At 29.6% G+C, this 18577-nt stretch overlaps 6 protein-coding genes across 8 annotated transcripts; 3 read left to right on the top strand and 3 right to left on the bottom strand.

Annotated features, from left to right (window-relative positions):
• Positions 1–117: 117 nt before the first annotated feature.
• Positions 118–2587, bottom strand: LOC108548776 (NUBP iron-sulfur cluster assembly factor, mitochondrial). Its single transcript, XM_017901884.1, is given in 6 exon segments — positions 118–266; positions 374–575; positions 1252–1421; positions 1487–1860; positions 1937–2265; positions 2489–2587. Coding segments are annotated over 6 exon segments (1308 nt in total). The 5' UTR covers positions 2573–2587.
• Positions 2588–2830: 243 nt separating this feature from the next.
• Positions 2831–7656, top strand: LOC108548775 (protein SMG7). 3 transcript variants are annotated; one of them, XM_017901882.1, is made up of 6 exons: positions 2831–2903; positions 3617–3687; positions 3776–4114; positions 4208–5775; positions 5857–7100; positions 7336–7656. In XM_017901882.1, exons 2-6 carry the CDS (start codon positions 3656–3658, stop codon positions 7552–7554), a joined length of 3402 nt encoding a protein of 1133 aa, XP_017757371.1. In that variant the 5' UTR covers positions 2831–2903; positions 3617–3655; the 3' UTR covers positions 7555–7656. The 3 variants fall into 3 exon arrangements, with proteins under 3 accessions (XP_017757371.1, XP_017757370.1, XP_017757369.1); XM_017901881.1 differs by having other exon boundaries at positions 4226–7100; XM_017901880.1 differs by having other exon boundaries at positions 4208–7100.
• Positions 7657–8605: 949 nt separating this feature from the next.
• On the bottom strand, positions 8606–10612 carry LOC108548700 (uncharacterized). Its single transcript, XM_017901777.1, is given in 6 exon segments — positions 8606–9082; positions 9157–9292; positions 9461–9486; positions 9809–9897; positions 9900–9957; positions 10598–10612. Coding segments are annotated over 6 exon segments (549 nt in total). The 3' UTR covers positions 8606–8857.
• Positions 10613–12193: 1581 nt separating this feature from the next.
• Positions 12194–13545, top strand: TFAM (mitochondrial transcription factor A). The gene is made up of 4 exons (XM_017901835.1): positions 12194–12395; positions 12699–13071; positions 13131–13229; positions 13329–13545. Exons 1-4 carry the CDS (start codon positions 12328–12330, stop codon positions 13530–13532), a joined length of 744 nt encoding a protein of 247 aa, XP_017757324.1. The 5' UTR covers positions 12194–12327; the 3' UTR covers positions 13533–13545.
• A 1021-nt stretch (positions 13546–14566) lies between these two features.
• Positions 14567–15553, bottom strand: LOC108548749 (uncharacterized). Its single transcript, XM_017901841.1, has 4 exons — positions 15363–15553; positions 15144–15242; positions 14934–15064; positions 14567–14836 (listed from the first exon to the last, which is right to left on the bottom strand). Exons 1-4 carry the CDS (start codon positions 15469–15471, stop codon positions 14567–14569), a joined length of 609 nt encoding a protein of 202 aa, XP_017757330.1. The 5' UTR covers positions 15472–15553.
• A 432-nt stretch (positions 15554–15985) lies between these two features.
• On the top strand, positions 15986–18567 carry Caf1-55 (chromatin assembly factor 1 p55 subunit). The gene is made up of 5 exons (XM_017901813.1): positions 15986–16107; positions 16665–17163; positions 17307–17564; positions 17646–17973; positions 18080–18567. Exons 1-5 carry the CDS (start codon positions 16089–16091, stop codon positions 18257–18259), a joined length of 1284 nt encoding a protein of 427 aa, XP_017757302.1. The 5' UTR covers positions 15986–16088; the 3' UTR covers positions 18260–18567.
• Positions 18568–18577: the final 10 nt, after the last annotated feature.

The following is an 18577-nucleotide window of genomic DNA, read 5'->3' as shown; positions in this document are numbered from 1 at the left end:
TATTACATCACAAATTAGTCAAATATAAACAAACCATTAACAAGTAAATCATTAACCTAGCTCTATTTTTTGTACATATACACATATAAAGTTTAGGAATGATACATACAAACATGATTATTTTAAGTTTGGTGTAGAACCACCTAAATAAGATTTTAAGTCTGTTATCGTAGATCGTATTAATTTGGCTTTTATAAAAAATTTTCCAAGTCTTTTATGAGCTGTATATCGATGACATCCACCAAAGGAGTAATAATAATTACCACCTAAAATAAAAGAAGGTACAGTTATATTGCACTAAAAGAACCTGTTTTGTTTATTAGATATATCATGAATAAAAGGATAAGAAAAGAAAACATATTCCTGTTATTACCTTCACTTCCTTTAATCCATAAAACATCAATAGGTGGTACCAATAATTCTGTTTCAGGATTATTTAGTGTATCTATTAAACTTTGAACCTTATTTTCGTCGATAGTCGAAGCAATAGGCCGAATTAATACGTTTATTGGAATGTCATAAATCTCAGTATTTGTATCAGAATGAATGCTGATAAGTCTTTTATTATTCATTTTGTACTCACTTTACAAACTGGTTTAAAGAGTCAAGTGTTTAATCACAAAGAAAATAGCAAAATTGAAATAAAAGATAATAATTATGTGATTAATAGTTTTTTATACAGATGATATAAAAATCTGTGTGTATGTGTATGTGTATATATATGAGGTTAGTCCAACATTTATCAGACAATATTTAAACACGTGTTTATTTTTAATATCACCAAATCATAATTATATATTTATAATTTCATACCATAAAGAAATATAGAATATTGTGTTCTTACAGTATTTAAGATAATAAATAAAATTATATACAAAATATGCAGAATAAATTTGTATGTAGAATTAATAGAAATAATTTGAATCGATAGAGGGGATAAGATGTGAAAAAAGAAAGGGAGGGGATGGTGGTAATGGTCATGATAATGTTGATGATGATGATGATGATGGGATTGTTGTTGTTGTTTTTATTGTTGTTGTTGTTGTTGTTGTTGCTGCTGCTGCTGCTGCTGCTGTTATTATTATGATAATGATAATGACACAAAGGAATAAGAATATTTTGGTTTAAAGATCTTCTGCATCATTTTTTTACCATTTTGTAAATCTTTGTAATGTTTGTTAAAATAACAATGTTTGCAATAAATTTTCTATAAATAAAAAATTATAATCAAAACAGTACATCTAAAAATATTTTGTTTAGCTAAAATAGTTGTTTAGCTAAATATAAGATTACATGTTTGGCCAAATATTTATATGCATCAGCCTGAATACTCTTTGGTGCAGATAATACAATTGGTTTACCAGTATCACAACTGTTCGCAATATTCTCTGACAAGGGAATAGTTTGTAAAATTTGTATACCTAAAAAAAGATGAAAACAGCTGACATGTTATATTAATATGTATATATGTTTATAAATTTAATACCAAGTTCTTTAGCAATCATTTGTGTTCCACCATTGTAAAGACTTATTTTATTGTTACATTTTGGGCATATGACATTGCTCATGTTTTCTACAATTCCAATAATTGGAATGTTTAATCGCTTGAACATGTTGGCTCCCCTTCTTGTTACTTCTAAGGCTGCCTTTTGAGGTGTAGTTATCAATAATGCACCAGCAATTGGGAGATTTTGTATGATCGAAAGATGTGTGTCCCCTGTTCCAGGTGGAGTATCTATGATAAGATAATCCAACGGTTCCCATGCAACTTGATGTAATAATTTATCAATAGCATTCATTACCATCAATCCTCTCCAAATTACAGGAGATTTATCATCGATTAGAAAACCCATTGACATACTACATATGAAAAAAAAAATTCAAAATTTAGAAAATGTTGACAGAGATATAAATATATGTGATAATATTGTCTCACCATTTTACACCATAATTTATAAGGGGTTCTATGAAATTTGCGTCATTAATTGCGGGAGACTGTTGTATGTTCATCATCAATGGTATGGATGGCCCAAATACATCAGCATCGAGTAAACCGACAGATTTCTGTGATTCGAGAGTTTTTAAAGCAGTCGATAAATTTACAGCTATCGTAGATTTGCCAACTCCACCTTTCCCGGATGCAACGACGATGATTTGTTTAACACCTTTCAAAGGTTTCGATTTCGGAAGACCACGCGCCATTAATTCTTTTTGTTTTATTTCAATTTCTTTCCTTTTTCGTTCGTCGAAAGAAGCAAAATGACTCTAAACCAAAACAATAAATAATTATTACAACATTAAATAAAATTAGGAAAAAATGAAATATTGAAGTCAATGTTTCATCATAAAAATTGATATCTGCATAATGTTATATTATTGTTAACATAGTACAGATTAATCATTTCTACATGTATTTGATAAAACCCAGTGAAATTGAGTTATTAAATTCCGTGAAAAATATTATAGATAACATAAAAAATGTACATACTAATGAAAACGACCGGTATTTATTCACTATACTATGATTTTGTTGAAGGCGCATATAAATTTTTATAAAGGCGAATGTTAACATTTTCAATAGATTTGATTCAGGAAACTAGCAGTACCCTTCTTCTAACCTGACATTTCAAACCGTGTGATCGTGGAATCTTTTATTTCTTATATCGAGAAGACTATGGCATAGGAATATTAAAAATTTTGTCGTTGCATACAAGTTTTATATTAAAGATTTGTATGTAGTCTGATTATGCATTTTTACGGATTTTGTTTACACTCATGGAAAATTTTAATGTATTGACTGAAAGTAATGTAAATGTTTAACGCGAGGGCGGTGTAGTTTTTCATTAAAGCGAAGTACATATCAGTAATGCGGTGCAACTTAACTTTAATTTAAATATGTGAAAGTAAGTATTCTTTTTATTTTTCAATGGGTTTTTCATTAATTTTCAGTTTATGTAAGTTTTAGTTTTAAGAATGAAAATTAATATCATTGTTTATGACCCTTCTGTTATTCATATCATCCTTAAAGTGTAGTTAACCTATCTCTTTAGTTATAACATGCATATATTGACTTTCGTTTATCAAGTAAATTATGTTGTGTACAATGCTAACTGGTATTGTATTTTAACAAAGCTTTAACGGTCAATGTTTTATTCTAAATGTTTATTTATTTGGCAATTTTATACCTGTAATAATTCGAAACAAAAATTACAATCTGAAAGTTCATGAGTAATCGTTTCATTGTGTATAATTGACATCGTTATAAATTTAATTGATATGTGAATTGTTGGTCAGTATCTTTTTGTTCAGCACCTTTCATCATACACAATATTATTTAATGCATCGCATATTAAGTTAGTGTGTGTGTGTGTGTGTGTGTGTGTGTGTGTGCGCGCGCGCGCGCGTGCGTGCGTGCGTGCGTGTGTGTTCTTACGAAGGTGTATGCGCGCGCGTTTCTGTGCCTATGGAGTGCATATTTATGCATTATCTATATGTAATAATATCAACGTATTTACCTATACACGCGTGCGCGCGCGCACTCATGCACATAATTATCAAGTGTAATATATTGCATGTTTTGAATAAAGTAATAATATGTACTTCTTTCATTATATAGATAAAACATTTTATAACAGAAATTCAAGGTGCATAGAATATGGGCCTAAACGCAGCTGTACAAGCTTTAAAGTAAGTTAAAGATGAATGGTATTTATGGTAGTGAAAGATATTTATATGTAATGTTTATTAATAATCCATTTGGTTACTTATTTATTAGGAAAGCAGAGCCTTTGAAAGACAAAGTACAACGTTGCAGAGATCTTTTAAATGATAGTGATGCATGGGTATGCCAGCAACAGCTACAGAAGATATATCAACAAGTTCTGATATTAGATTTGGAATATGCTCTGGATAGGAAAGTTGAACAAGAACTTTGGAACCTTGGATTTAAAAATTATATAGCAACTTTGCAATCTCAAGCGAAAGATCGGAAAAATCCAAAACGTGGCGAATCTCAAGCTTTACTCAGTTGGTGTTTAGAAGCTGCTAGTGGTTTTTATTTGACATTACTGCAAGAAATTTGTACTGCATTTGATTTAGATTTACCATTTAGAAGGTAATTGAATAATATAGATTATCAAATGCTTTTTATTCTGTTATAAGTTCACAGTGTAATCTACAGAGCATTCTTTAGATGTAAATTTTATAGATGCCCTACCCGTTTTAGGAAAGGTTACATTTATGGATGTACATCGCCATGGAAAGCTATTGAAAAGTTATCAGTGCCTCATAAATCTTCATGTTTTTATGCATGCCAGTATTGTCTTGTGCATTTAGGAGACATTGCTCGTTATAGAAACGAGAGTAAACAGGCGGAATTGTTCTACAGGCATGCAGTATCATTATCACCATCCAGTGGACAACCATACAATCAGTTAGCCCTTCTTGAAGCATCACGTGGTAACAAATTAGGAACTGTGTTTCATTACACTCGCTCTGTCGCTGTAAAACATCCTTTTCCTGTTGCCACAACGAATTTGGCAAAAACATTATCTTCCGCTTTAAATGATACGTCGTTTAATATAGATGGGAAAACGAAATTAACTTCTCAAGAGTATATAGCAGTTTTTTTAAAGCTTCATGGCGTTATTCATAATCTTGGCGATTTGAAGATTGCTTCTACATATGCAAAGCTATTAACTGAAACATTAACAGCCTTGGTTGCAACAGAAAGTTTTAGCTCTTGGATGCTTGTTCAAATGTTTGTAATTAATTTATATGCCTTGGAACATACAACGAGTGTTATTATGGGTAATACTGAACCATTAAAACAAGAACAATTAACATCTGAGGAAAAAGTTGCTCGTGATTGTATTTTGGATCTCATAGCTGGAAGCCTATCTGCTTTATTGTTACCTGTCTATACAATCAAAAATTCTATTATTGAGTATTTTGCTTTGCCTTCTATAAAACTGTGCCTTGACTGGATTCATACGAAACCCACAGTTTTGGAAGAACTAGCTTTTACATCGAGACTTCAAATTTGGCCCAGCTTATGCGTACTGTTGAACGCCTTGCAAAATTGCGTGGTCGATTTTGCGTATGATCAATATATTAAAGTACCACTGCCAGAGGATCGTGATCTACAAGGATTTTTACCATTGGAGAAAAGTTTTGAATGTTTAAAATTTACGAGTACCGATTTAGAAGATAATATCGAAGCTTCCAATAAATTACGCGCAGTGCGTATTCTCCGTTTAGGTCATTTCTTAGCGCAATACAGAATCAATGGAACTGCATTAATTGCTATTACATTAGGGGACGAAAAAGGTGATAACCTGTTCACGTCTATAAGTGAAGGAAATGGATTGAGTAATGAATTGATGAAAGAATTGGAAGAACTCAGTTTAAATAGAGGAAGACAGTCCGCTGTGTCAACTAGTCCAGTCCTTTCAGAGTCTGCTAGTAGTAAAGGTTCCACAGATGTTGATATTTTAGAACATGCTTTAGACAAAAGAATAGGTATATTAAAACCTCAAGGTTCATTGGAACGAAGTAAAGATACAGCTTCGATTACTATGGAATCTAGTACTTTTGAAACTAATGCACAGCCTACAACTAGAAAACCGAGGCAAAATATAGCAATGCAAACTATAATGCGCCGTGCGGAAACTGAACAAAAGCAAGTTACGTTTAAGAATGTATCTCCATTAAGTATAGAAGAGGAAAATGAGAAAAAGGCTAAAATGGGTGGAACGTCGGTGAGTCCAACAAAAGGTATCACTCCAAATGGAAATAAAAATATACCAATTGTCGGAGAAATATCAAAGTTGAACAATGTTTCAAACCCCACTACAGGTACATCGATCACCGTTCAAAATCGATTGCCGTTGATGCCTTCTGCTACAACTACTGTGCAAAGTCAAATCGTTCCTGCTCAAAATCACGTGAAAACCGTGAAATTACAACATACTGTTTCACAGTCCTCTCAAATTAACCATCTACCAGCAAAAGAACAGCAAACGACTGGAATTTTAACCCCAATGTCTGGAATATCTCAATATGTAGGAACTATTTGTTACCAAAATTCAACGTTTAATGTACAAAATCCACAATTTACGAAAAATTACGTTACAAATCATGTCGGAAACCTATCAAATTATCCGATTCAAGGACATTTTACAAATTCAACGCAACAATCCATACAATCCCAGAGTATAAATTTACAACATACAACCAATCAAAGTAGGTCTATGCATCAGAGAACGCAGACTCATAACATACCTCAGAATACATTATTACATCAAAATCTTGGAATTTTGACTTCAGCTCAGCCAAATAACGTTATACCAAATGCTTCACAAAATATTAACTCGCAACCAACTGGAAATGTTGGTCTCCCGCAAAATCGTAGTTTGAATATTCAACAAAACCATAGTTTGGCTGTGCAACAACAAAATGTTATGAAAACTAATGTTAGACCAAGTACAATATCTTTGCATAATCAAGGTACTTTAACTAGCTCAACCATTGCAAATGTTTCTACTTTGTCAACATTAAATACATATCAAAAAAAACTTCATCAAGTTACGCCTGTGGTACCAAATGTATCAAATGTGCCATGTAATTCGCTAAATCCGACAACTACACCAAATTTTCAGTTTAATTTTAATCAGAATGATTTTAATCAAAATACTTTTGGTCAAATACCACAGAAACAAGTATCATCATCTGTTTATAATAAGAATTTGGATGTTTTGGAATTTTCATTACCCAATCATGTACGAATGTCAAAAAGTCAGTCTCAGTCCACAACTAATTATCCACTTTTTCAAAACTATGAAACCACAAATTTTAATTTGTGGAAAGACACTCAACATTCACAGCTGTCTGTACCTTGTTGGGGTTCAGCTAGTAGAGCCATGAAATTGCATAATGAAGATAATTCTGTTATGGAAAACTATCATAATTGGGAAGATTCTTCTAATTCTGGAAACATAATATCACAAATTCCATTGCGAACAGCAAATAGTTATCCATCAGATTCTCAACACACCAAGCATTTTGGTGTCGGAATTTGCGACAGTTCTAGACCTGTAGAGGTATGTATTATATTTGAATTTGAGCATAAAATAAAACTTTTCTCTTTCCATCTCTCTCTATCTGGCTGTCTCTATGTATCTCTATTATTTTCTCTTTTATTATTATTATGTATCCTATTTCATCCTTATTTTTTCCCTTCTTCTTTTACTCATTTTTCGCCCTTCCTTGTGTATAATGCATACATTTGTATGTATATAAATTCTATTATAGAAATTTTCATAATTGTGCTTACAGGTAGATATGAAATCAAATCAATCAATTAGCACAGGAAACACTTACTCTCTGTTTAGTAGCAATAATACTTGGGGATCTAATACACAAAGCTGTAACATGTCTACTCAAGATCAAACAAAAACTCGGCTTAATCAACAATCTTTATGGTTTGGACCTGGACCATCTCCCTTGGAGCGCCTTTTAGAACAACAAAAGTCATTACGCGAAGGAGGTACCTGAAGGAAAGCAGTATAAGATTATGTCGAAGTATGTTGAAAAGAAATATATCCATCTTATGGATTCAACTATAACCAAGGGGATCTAGCAAAACGTACCATAATAAATTCCATCAATCGTTCGTCGAAACTGTTAAATTTGTTACAGCGGAACAGCTAGTGAGAGGTTTCGTAGACGTTTAAGTGTTCGTTATGTAAAACGAACAATACATACGTCCAAGGCGTTATGAAACGCGCTATATAAAAACACATAGATACTAATTACTTACATTAATTGTTGCGCGCATGATAGAAAATGAAGTTATTCTGATAGTGGATATTGCGCGATGAAGTTTAATAAAAAGAGAAAAAAATAAGTTCATTTCAATCTATTCGGACGTACGTTCAATTTGTGTCGCTTAAAAGTACTGATACTCAACGACAAAATAAGACTCGTCATCAATAAGTAGTTAGTAACAGGAATATCATACACGAATCGCATTATTTAACGCTAGTAGCGTGTGATTTATGAGTTTAAAGATACACATTTTACGAGAACGATTAAATCTTTCAATTTATTTTGTAATTCAAAATTATGTACAACTTATCTTTATAAATAAGAAGTTGATGAGAGGGGGGGGGGGATAGGGAAGGAGAAAATGAAAAAAAAAGAAGACATGCATACATAATGTACAAGGAACACATATTTACGTTTTTTCATCAGCAAGAAAAACATTAAATATAGTTTTGAAACTCGATATATATTCGTAAATCTTTCATTTTAAATTGAGGAAATGAATAGTATAAAATATATATTTATGACAGTGTGAAAATGGAATAAAAGTTAGTATAAAAAGTAATTTTGTCTAAATAATTGAAAATAAAAGTTATTTTTGATTATTTTCAAATACGTATGTTGAAATTTAATGAAAATGATTTGGAAATTCAATAGTTTAATCAATTTTATATCTAATACTGCTAGTTAATAAATATAACGAAATAAATACCAAGCAAAGATATGAAAAAAATAGAAGAAAATTATAAAGTATTAGCATATATCTTGAACATGATGTTTGAAAGATCTGTGATTATTCCAGTGTCATAAGTATATGTTTTATTACTAGTTTATATCCAAACAATTTGCCATTTATCAGTGGAGACATGTATTTTTTGCATATGTAGATAGTAGCTGACCCTTTAGGTCCTTAATATGATGTCATCTATTTCAAGTACAAAATAATCGTTGAATATTAATCAAGTCACTTTGATTTAACATTTATAGCAAGTTTAACAGCTTAATAATATATCACCTTTCCAACACACCACAACTACCAATATTGATTTGCAAATATGAGTTCATACAGAAACTGTTCTGTTGATACATTGTTGTCTGCAAGTTGTACATTTGGTGTTAATCCTCCATTGCTATAAATCATGATGTTAACAAGAAATAAGCCCATACTGTTTATATGAAATGCAAAGTTATAACTTCTTGGCAATATATCAATATCTATTATACATTTTTCACAAAATATTTTACCATTTTGTTGAACCTATAAAAATTGAACAATGCAATAAAAGGAATAAAACAGAAAGAAAGAAAAAAGATGTATAATGATTTTAATACCTCATAAAACGTATTTTTGTGACATTCTCTTAAGTAGTTTATAAATTTTATATTAAACAATTTATACATACAGACATGAATAGGATATGGATATAATATTGTGGAATATACTGATTGTTTGCCATAATTTTTTTTGCTATGAAATTATTGCAAATCTCGTTATCTGTTTGTGTAGAAGAGCATTTTAATCATGCAGAATCTGTTTAAATAGAAATATTTTGAATCCTCACAAGAATCTATTTTTTATAGTTAATTATATGTTGCAAAAATATACAATTTTCACGTTTACTAGTTGATTTTTCACAAATGTCTATTAGATATAATAGATATCTATTATATTGTATATAATTAATTATAATTTATAAAGATTTTTTTAAAATTATAGTATTGAAAAATAATTTTATCTATTATCTTGCATATCTATTAATTTTACAAATTATATCATTTTTAGATAAATAATATCTAAATGATATTTATCGCGCGCGCATACATACATGTACAAATAAAAGATTATACATAAGTTAATAATAATATATCTTATAACAAAATTCAGTTAATGAAAGATAAAACTTATTTATTGTATGTTAAGTTCAAAAACACGTTATATAGTATATCTTAATTAACTTCTTTACAAAAAAGTAAACTGTTAAACCTTTGTCTCGTTAAGATGACTAATTAATTTTTTAGCAAATAAGACTTTAGTGGTGTCAACAAAATTTTTTCTGTACTTTGGACATTTTTCAGTTTGTTGTAGCGCAAGTTACAAATGTGATGTCTAGAGGTACACTGTATAATCTTTGACTTAAGTTAGTGAAAACATATATGATACGCGGTGTATATAAAGTATCCTGCCTTGGCATACCTAAATGAGCCGTGAGGTCGGTATTTCTAAGATTTATAACACAATCATAAAGACAGGCTATTTTCGAGTTGGAATCTAGGAATATTGAGGGGACAATGAAATAGATGTTCTTTTAAATTTTAATTTCGTTCATGCTCAGTAGCCAAAAGATATGTTATAAAACTCGGTAATTCCAAAGGGTCACTCCGAAGGTTCTCTGATGGTAATTACTACCAACGCTTCAGACCTGGAGGAGGACCGTAACTTTTGACAAAAAAGCTGAAACTTCCTAAAAGCTTTAATAACTGGTTGACATGAAATTTAAGGACAGTAATGGATGGTAGACTCAGAATATAAAATTATAGCTTTTAATTAAATTTTTAATTTAATTTATAAATTTCAAAGGTATTAATAAAAAAAAGAAGTTTTAACACCATCTATTTAATTCTCTCTCTCTCTCCCCTCCCTCCCTCACTCACTCACCCCCTCCTTCCTTCACTCCCTTTCTCGCTCTCACCACTCCCACCCCCCCTCAACGCTCTCACTCCCTCTCACTCACTCACTCACTGCATCTCAAATTTTATATTGATGATCACCTACCTTTTGATTGATCATAACCTTTTAAAAAAATACTCACTAAATAACGCTAAAATTTACATTTAAATTGGAGTTCATGGTTAGAGTTTGTGGTAGGTTTATATTACATAATATTAGAAATTATTATGTTTCTTTATCCTTTTAAAATAATTCGTTTTAAAAAAATAACTTTTATATTTTGCCTTTTCATGTTGTTTTTTACTAATTTTTTTCCTTCTTCAATGAAAATAGATATACAACCTGACACAGTTACTAGATTTGCTCTGTATAACTGATATGATGTAATTGTACAAAATTTATATATGATATTGTAATATTATTAGGACTGACTTGAAATATACTGAAAAGATTATAAATGCTATTAAATAAATATGTTATACACAAAAATAAAAACCTGCAGTATTAATATAAATAAATAAAACTTACATGCATTATTATATTTATGAATTTTTTATATGATTTAGAAGGCTTGAAATTACTATATTAATATAAATATTTGAAAAATAGACGGGAAACTGAGATACTGTCTACCTAGGGAGTTCGATAGCAGTGTGAAACTGGAAAGTTCACTGCAGATTGAGTTAGGTGTATCAAAGCCGAATTCTCGCGTTATTGACATTTTTCCCTCAGCACGAGTAGACCGTTCTATTTTTTAACAGTAGAGTCAACTATCATATTTTATTCATGTTCAAGAAGAATTATAAATATTATGTGATATATATATAAATTAATAAAGGAGGAGGAATTGTAATAAATATTGTTCAAAAAGTATATAATTTGGTTAGAATGTAACACTAATTTGGCATCAAAGTTTTACAAGAGGCTTGATTACAAAACCATTGCGTATTGATTTTGATATTAAATATTGTATACACCAATACTTTCACGACATTTTCATGACAGTACGTGTACTATAAATTTCAAAAATTTGTCAAAAACTGGTTATTAAGTCATGTTAAATATTGCCGGTAAAAGTAAATCAAGGTATACCAGCGATTGAAATGGTAGATTATGACAGCAAGACTTGATCTATTTCTAACGTAAATTTGTTGCCAAAGTATTAAATACGATATTATATGCAAAGTTGACGCGAAATGATGAGTCAAATATATTTTTATAGTAAACCCTTAAAGAGATATGGTGCCGTCTTATAACCAAATAGTTTGCTAAATGCATATGCATATGTAATGTATATTTTATTAAAGAGACAAATTATTTATTATTTATTTTTATAAAAATTAAAAAGAAAGAAATATATATATTTAATTCTTAAATAATTAGTTCTAGTGTAACCAATCATTTTGTTGATCAATTTATTAACATTCGTGATACCTATTGACGATCATAATCCGGTCATCGATTAGCAACATACATGTACGGAACTTGAATGAAATTTCTTGTTAGCTTAAGTTAAAAAGACAAATTACTTGTTAGCTTATGTTAAAAAGATAACTGTTTAAAAATTAAAATTTATGCACACTCATATAATTTTACGAATACAAACTGATTATATTCATAAATAAGATTTTTTATATACATCTATGAATAATAAATTTTAACTATAAGCTACTGATAGAGACCAATGAAAATCGACTTGTACATGTGTGTGTGTTTACCTTAAATACCTTTATTCCCTTGCATTCATAGTTTACTACTTTAATAAAAGGTTAATATTTAATATTTGTGGCGGAGTAATGCAATAGGGGCTGAAGCATAAAATAATAAGGATTATTATGTGCAAAATGTCACATTATAAAAGATTTATATTTTTCATGTCTTCAGAAAATTTGTTGCCCATAAGGTAAAGTGATTGAGATTGAATTATATGATATAAGAGAAGAAAATTTCATAATTTTGGAATAAACTATAAATGAAGGAATTAAACATTAATCGTCTATTATATTTATAGATAAATTTCTTATTGACAATTTTCATTAAATTAATTTAATTTAATTTAATAAATTTAAATATTAGTTATAAATTTTTAAAAAGTGAATTAAACATGCATACAAGTACACATGCGTCCACACGTGTATTCATGCATATGTGCGCATATTAAGTATTTGTAATTAATTTAACTAAACAAATTTTTCAATATTTTTAGAAATTGCTTATTAAATTTACATCAAAATGCTTCGAAAAATGCGTTAAAACTCATAGAAGAAGCTTTCCTTCCACCAAAACCAAAGAGACCTGTATCACCTTTTATTTTGTATGTGAAACAAATTCATCACCATTTTACTGAAGAAGAACCTAATATAAAATATTCAGATGTATTAAAAAAAGCTTCTAAGCGATGGGCAGTATTAAATCCTATTGAAAAGGAACATTTTCAAAAACAATATAGTGAAAAATATGAAGCATATACAAAGAAATTACAGGAATATAATAATTCTATTACTAAGGAACAAAAGCAATTGTGGGAAGAAAAAAAGAAAGAATACGAACAAACTAGTATAGGAATAAATAATAAACGGGTAATTGTATTAAACCATCAAATCATACATCATTATTTCTTTTTTCTAATTAATTACAGATGCATGAAATATTCGGGAAACCAAAAAAACCATCAAATGCATACTTATCTTATGTGATGTCAAAGAAAAGTGAAAAAGATCCAAATATATCATTTAAGGTACAGTAAAATTATTTCCTAATTAAGGTCATGATTTTATTTTCCATTATTTATAAATTCCATTTTATAAATTTGTTAATTTTCATGGTTTTATATTAGAATTGGATGAAGTGTATGGCGATACGATGGAAGGAATTGTCAAATGAAGAGAAAGAACCATATGTTGATCAGGCTATTCACTTACTGGCACAGTATAAAATAGATTTAGAGAAATGGGAGATGGAAATGATACGCTCAGGTCATCCTGATATTGTAAGAGCTAAAACCTTAATGAAATACAACCTTGCTAGAGGAGAACAATAAGAATAAAATTAATGTATTGCGTTTAGTTCGACTAATTACTTTTATTGAATAAATTAATAACAATTTACTCAAATTGCATTTATCGATATTATATATTTAGTCATATTAAGATAATACTATGATAACTAAAAAGTACAGTGACCCATTTGGAAATTATATTTTCAAACAAAAAAATGTATAAATTCACAAATGTGTTTACAAATTTTGTAAGATAAGAAAAAAAAAAAAGGAATTCATAATAATTTTTCTAATACTCGAGTATCAACACTACAAACATCGTAAAGAAATGTTATAAAGTTTTCAAATAATAATTTTGCAATTTGCAAATCACCAAATTTTTTAATTTTAGTGAATGCGACTTTTTTTTTTTTAAATCAGTTTGAACACTGACCGAGAAAGCATCTTTCAAGGCATGCACGCTATTCGTTATCGCGTTAATAAAAGCAATTAACGCACATTATTAAGCGTCAAAAAAGCGAACGTTCTGTATGTAGAATGGATTCAAATGGACATAGGTGATGTTATTCTAGATTAAAAAATCCATTTTTAAAAAGTGTCGATATATCTGTTTAATAATATCGATATTTCCATACATATATTCAAATATTGTATACAAAACTTGGTTTCTATAGACGTTTATTCTTAATTTACATCATTTGAGTTTTTTAAATAAATCAATTTATTCTAATCATATATATTTGAATTGATTTCCACAGTAAAAAAAGTATGTAAGATTTTATTACAATTTATATTAATCTATGCTATGTATAAAATTAAATTACACGTTAACGGAATTGGTAGTAGCACTAAAAATTCATAACATTAAGAAGTACAGTAAAAGAATGGGACAAGAATGAACTTCAATTCACATTATTGTACCACACTCAATTCTACTGTCTCAGTGTAATTGTAATTGTACAAAACTGTAAAGTTTTAATTGAAGATGCGGTTTATTTTTATTACATTTTTTTTTTGTTTAACATTAAACAAAATAAATAGAAAATAAAATTGTTCAAATATGTTTCATTCGTAAATCACACAGTTAAAGCAACTGGAATGTCTCTATTATGTAAGTAATAAGAAAACCCATAATGTATTAGGGTGAAACTAAAAATATATAAAGCTAAATCTTCAAGTATTATATGGCTTATTGTTACTAACATTTTTAACTGGTAAGTTAACTCAGGTTTAATGTTACACAGAATCAAAGCAGTGTATAATAGATTATTCTCTTGCATTTCTCGTGTATTTTTATAATTATACAGACGTCCAAACATTATTGGAAAGTATGGTATTGTGATTGTCTATAATATATATTTAAATAATCAACATGAAAATAAAATATTTGATGAAACCGCAATAATTTGATTTTTTAATACAAGCATAGCGATATGTAATTACCTTTCCAAATAAATGATCCAGTTGCAATATAAGTAGTATATTGACAATAATCGCCAATAATATGTAATTTATACGATTTGTTAGTAATAAGGATGATGAAGTTTTTGTCCATTTAGAAATACTGTCAATACCTTTAATTTTTATACTTATATCACTAAATTTATTTCTATTATTTAAAAATAAAATAATTTTAATGTTATAATGCATTACCTGACATTTCATCATTTATATTTGGATGTGATGTTTCTTTTTGTATGTCTGTTGCAGCGCTGTAAGTTAAGCTAGATAAATCTGAATGAATAGTCTGAGCTAGAATAAAGCAATTAATAATGTTACAAATTAATAAATATTAGTGAAATAATAATCACGTGTATGTATGTTTAATAATAATTTTATGTGAGTCAAGAAAAACAAGTAAATCATGATTACCTTTTGATTCATATATATTATCTCTGCCAGTGATTTTTAATAAACGTTTTTCCGAATTTTCCAAAATTCGTTTCATTCTGGCATTTCTCTTGGCATTAATATCTTCCATATTTTTATTTTACTTTAACTGAGTAAGCGAACTTTAACTGACTAAGTTAAAATTTATTCTACTTTCTAAATTAATGGATGAGGTTTATCTTTCAAACGATACTCATACGATTTTAGGAAAAGTTAAAAGTAATTTTTGAAACCTGCAAAATCAGTATGTTTCTATAATACATCAATTTATCACGTTGTATCTGCAAAATTCATTGTCATACCAGTAATTATTAGCAAACATAAACATCAATCAAATTGATAGAGTCACTGATAAAATAACGATACTACTAATAGATACGAATTTATAATTTAATTATTCAATTTTATTCTATCTTTTGATTATGTTATCACGTTAAGTGCAAAAATTTTTTTTCAAACAATTTATGCAAAATAATTTTAACTACTAATTAATTATGTAGTTTAGAACACGTGATTTAAATGCGAATTAAGCTGCATGTCGCATAAAGTTATGAACAGTTATCGTATAATGAAAATGCGGCATATATTTAGGGCTTTGTAGCAAGTACGCTTGCATGTTTAATGAAATCTGGCAAGGCCTTTAGAGCTTTTGGCGGGTTAATCTTATTGTTAGTGTTTCTCGTGTTAAAATTTTGATAAAACATAATAATGGGAGATAAAGACGGTGGTAAGAATAACATTAATTGTTATATACGACTGTGATTATTTTTAGTTATTCGTTTAATTAAGACGTTCGGTCATTTGTTCAAAGGACGCTTTCCGTATTGTCATAAACAAGATATTCGGCAGATTTTTTTGTAAATTTCTATAGAAAGTAAAGTTTGTTGTTCTATGTCGTTCAATTTATCATTAATATTTAAGTCTTTTTACATTAATATATTTTTGTATTATAAAGCAAGTATATGTGATAGAATTATATTTCGATAGGTTATACTGCCGCAAAAGAAATATGACTTTCATTATTTCCAATATTGATTTTTTTCTTTTTTGCATTGTGCGTTAGTTATTAAATATGTATATCAAATAACCAGCTAATTTATAATGCTGTTACATCAAATTATGATTATTAATGAGTTTTGAAACATCTTTTTCATATTCTGAACCTTTCTCAATTTTTTGACTGTGTAATATAAAAATCTGTTTTATTTATTTGTTACATTTATAGGCATCTTAATGTTTTTCAGATAGTCTATTCATTTTAAAATATAAGGTGTATAATTACAGAAACTTTCGATGATGCTGTGGAAGAAAGAGTTATCAATGAAGAATATAAAATATGGAAAAAAAACACCCCATTTTTATATGACCTTGTGATGACACATGCTTTGGAATGGCCATCCTTAACCGCTCAATGGCTACCAGATGTAACTAGGCCAGAAGGAAAAGATTATTCTGTACACCGCCTTATTTTGGGCACTCATACCTCGGACGAACAAAATCATTTGCTCATAGCTAGTGTACAATTACCAAACGAAGATGCTCAATTTGATGCATCTCATTATGACAATGAAAAAGGAGAATTTGGAGGATTTGGTTCTGTTAGTGGAAAGATAGAAATTGAAATAAAAATAAATCACGAGGGGGAGGTAAATAGAGCACGATATATGCCACAGAATCCATGTGTAATTGCAACCAAAACACCATCCAGTGATGTTCTTGTGTTTGATTATACAAAACACCCAAGTAAACCAGATCCCAATGGTGAATGTCAACCTGATCTAAGGTAAGAGTTCGCGCGCTTGTGTGTATTTATATTTAATATATATTTTTTTATCGAGTATATCCGGGCGCGCGCTCGTACGCATATGCTTGCGCGTTTACCAAGAGATAGTTGTACACTGATGGTTTTGATATCTTTGATACCAGATTAAGAGGACACCAAAAAGAAGGTTATGGCTTATCATGGAATCCAAATTTAAATGGATATTTACTCAGTGCATCTGATGATCATACAATTTGTTTATGGGATATTAATGCTCCTCCTAAAGAAAATCGCGTCATAGATGCAAAAACAATTTTTACAGGACATACTGCTGTTGTTGAGGATGTAGCTTGGCATCTGTTGCACGAATCTTTGTTTGGATCTGTTGCAGATGATCAGAAGTTAATGATTTGGGACACAAGGTAATTATGTCAACACTATTGTTAACAATTTAAGTTATTGCTGTATGTACAATAAAATGTACATATTTTTGTAATTGATAGATGTAATAATACTAGCAAACCAAGTCATACGGTTGATGCTCACACTGCTGAAGTGAATTGTTTGAGTTTTAATCCATATTCAGAGTTTATTCTTGCAACTGGTAGCGCCGATAAAACTGTAGCGCTTTGGGACTTGAGAAATCTTAAACTGAAATTGCATTCTTTCGAATCCCACAAAGATGAGATCTTTCAAGTTCAGTGGTCACCGCATAATGAGACAATATTAGCCAGTAGCGGCACAGATAGACGTTTACATGTATGGGATCTTAGTAAAATTGGCGAGGAACAGTCAAGTGAAGATGCTGAAGACGGACCACCCGAATTACTGGTATTTAATAAAGTGTTTTTGTTTTTGATAATTAATTGTCGATAATGTGTGCATTGATGAAATTCATTGGAAAACGATATTATACATATGCTTATATTTGCCATAGTTCATTCATGGTGGTCATACGGCAAAAATCAGTGACTTTTCGTGGAATCCGAATGAACCATGGGTCATATGCTCTGTATCAGAGGACAATATAATGCAGGTATGGCAAATGGCAGAAAATATTTACAACGACGAAGAGCCAGACACACCAGCGAGTGAATTGGAAGCTGGCGCATCATAAAATGTATAAGGAAAGTAATTAATTAAATTATTTGATACTGAAATTTTCTAACGGCATACGCGTACTCGCGTATATACACGTGTGTGTGTGTGTGTGTGTTTACGCGAAACCAATGATCCCAATTAGGATTGAGAAGAAGATATTGAAACGAATTTGTATGTTTAAATGAAGAAAGATCAACGAGAAGCAATAATACCTATTTTTACTACCGATCTTATGTCCGCTTACATACACATATATTAGTTATACATGCATCTCCACAAATAATTAAACAAGTGTCACATATGAACTTTCGATGTTTCTTAGAAATAATCGATA

Source organism: Eufriesea mexicana, unplaced genomic scaffold (assembly GCF_001483705.2).
Source record: "Eufriesea mexicana isolate 0111107269 unplaced genomic scaffold, ASM148370v2 scaffold1767, whole genome shotgun sequence".
Lineage (NCBI taxonomy): Eukaryota > Metazoa > Arthropoda > Insecta > Hymenoptera > Apidae > Eufriesea > Eufriesea mexicana.
The sequence above is the reverse complement of the archived record's forward strand: the minus strand, read 5'-3'. Positions and strand labels throughout refer to the sequence as shown.

Bases quoted from the DNA above. Each gene is read 5' to 3' on its own strand.
- LOC108548775 (XM_017901880.1), top strand. From the start codon at position 3,656: ATGGGCCTAAACGCAGCTGTACAAGCTTTAAA. The intron at 4,115-4,207 runs GTAATTGAATAA...TAAATTTTATAG, and splicing joins TTAGATTTACCATTTAGAAG to ATGCCCTACCCGTTTTAGGA. The intron at 7,101-7,335 runs GTATGTATTATA...TTGTGCTTACAG, and splicing joins ACAGTTCTAGACCTGTAGAG to GTAGATATGAAATCAAATCA.
- TFAM (XM_017901835.1), top strand. From the start codon at position 12,328: ATGTGCAAAATGTCACATTATAAAAGATTTATATTTTTCATGTCTTCA. The intron at 12,396-12,698 runs GTAAAGTGATTG...CAATATTTTTAG, and splicing joins GAAAATTTGTTGCCCATAAG to AAATTGCTTATTAAATTTAC. The intron at 13,230-13,328 runs GTACAGTAAAAT...GTTTTATATTAG, and splicing joins ATCCAAATATATCATTTAAG to AATTGGATGAAGTGTATGGC.
- LOC108548749 (XM_017901841.1), bottom strand. From the start codon at position 15,471: ATGGAAGATATTAATGCCAAGAGAAATGCCAGAATGAAACGAATTTTG. The intron at 15,065-15,143 runs GTAATGCATTAT...TAAAAATTAAAG, and splicing joins TATAAATGATGAAATGTCAG to GTATTGACAGTATTTCTAAA. The intron at 14,837-14,933 runs GTAATTACATAT...TATATATTATAG, and splicing joins TGGATCATTTATTTGGAAAG to ACAATCACAATACCATACTT.
- Caf1-55 (XM_017901813.1), top strand. The intron at 17,164-17,306 runs GTAAGAGTTCGC...CTTTGATACCAG, and splicing joins GAATGTCAACCTGATCTAAG to ATTAAGAGGACACCAAAAAG. The intron at 17,565-17,645 runs GTAATTATGTCA...TGTAATTGATAG, and splicing joins TTAATGATTTGGGACACAAG to ATGTAATAATACTAGCAAAC.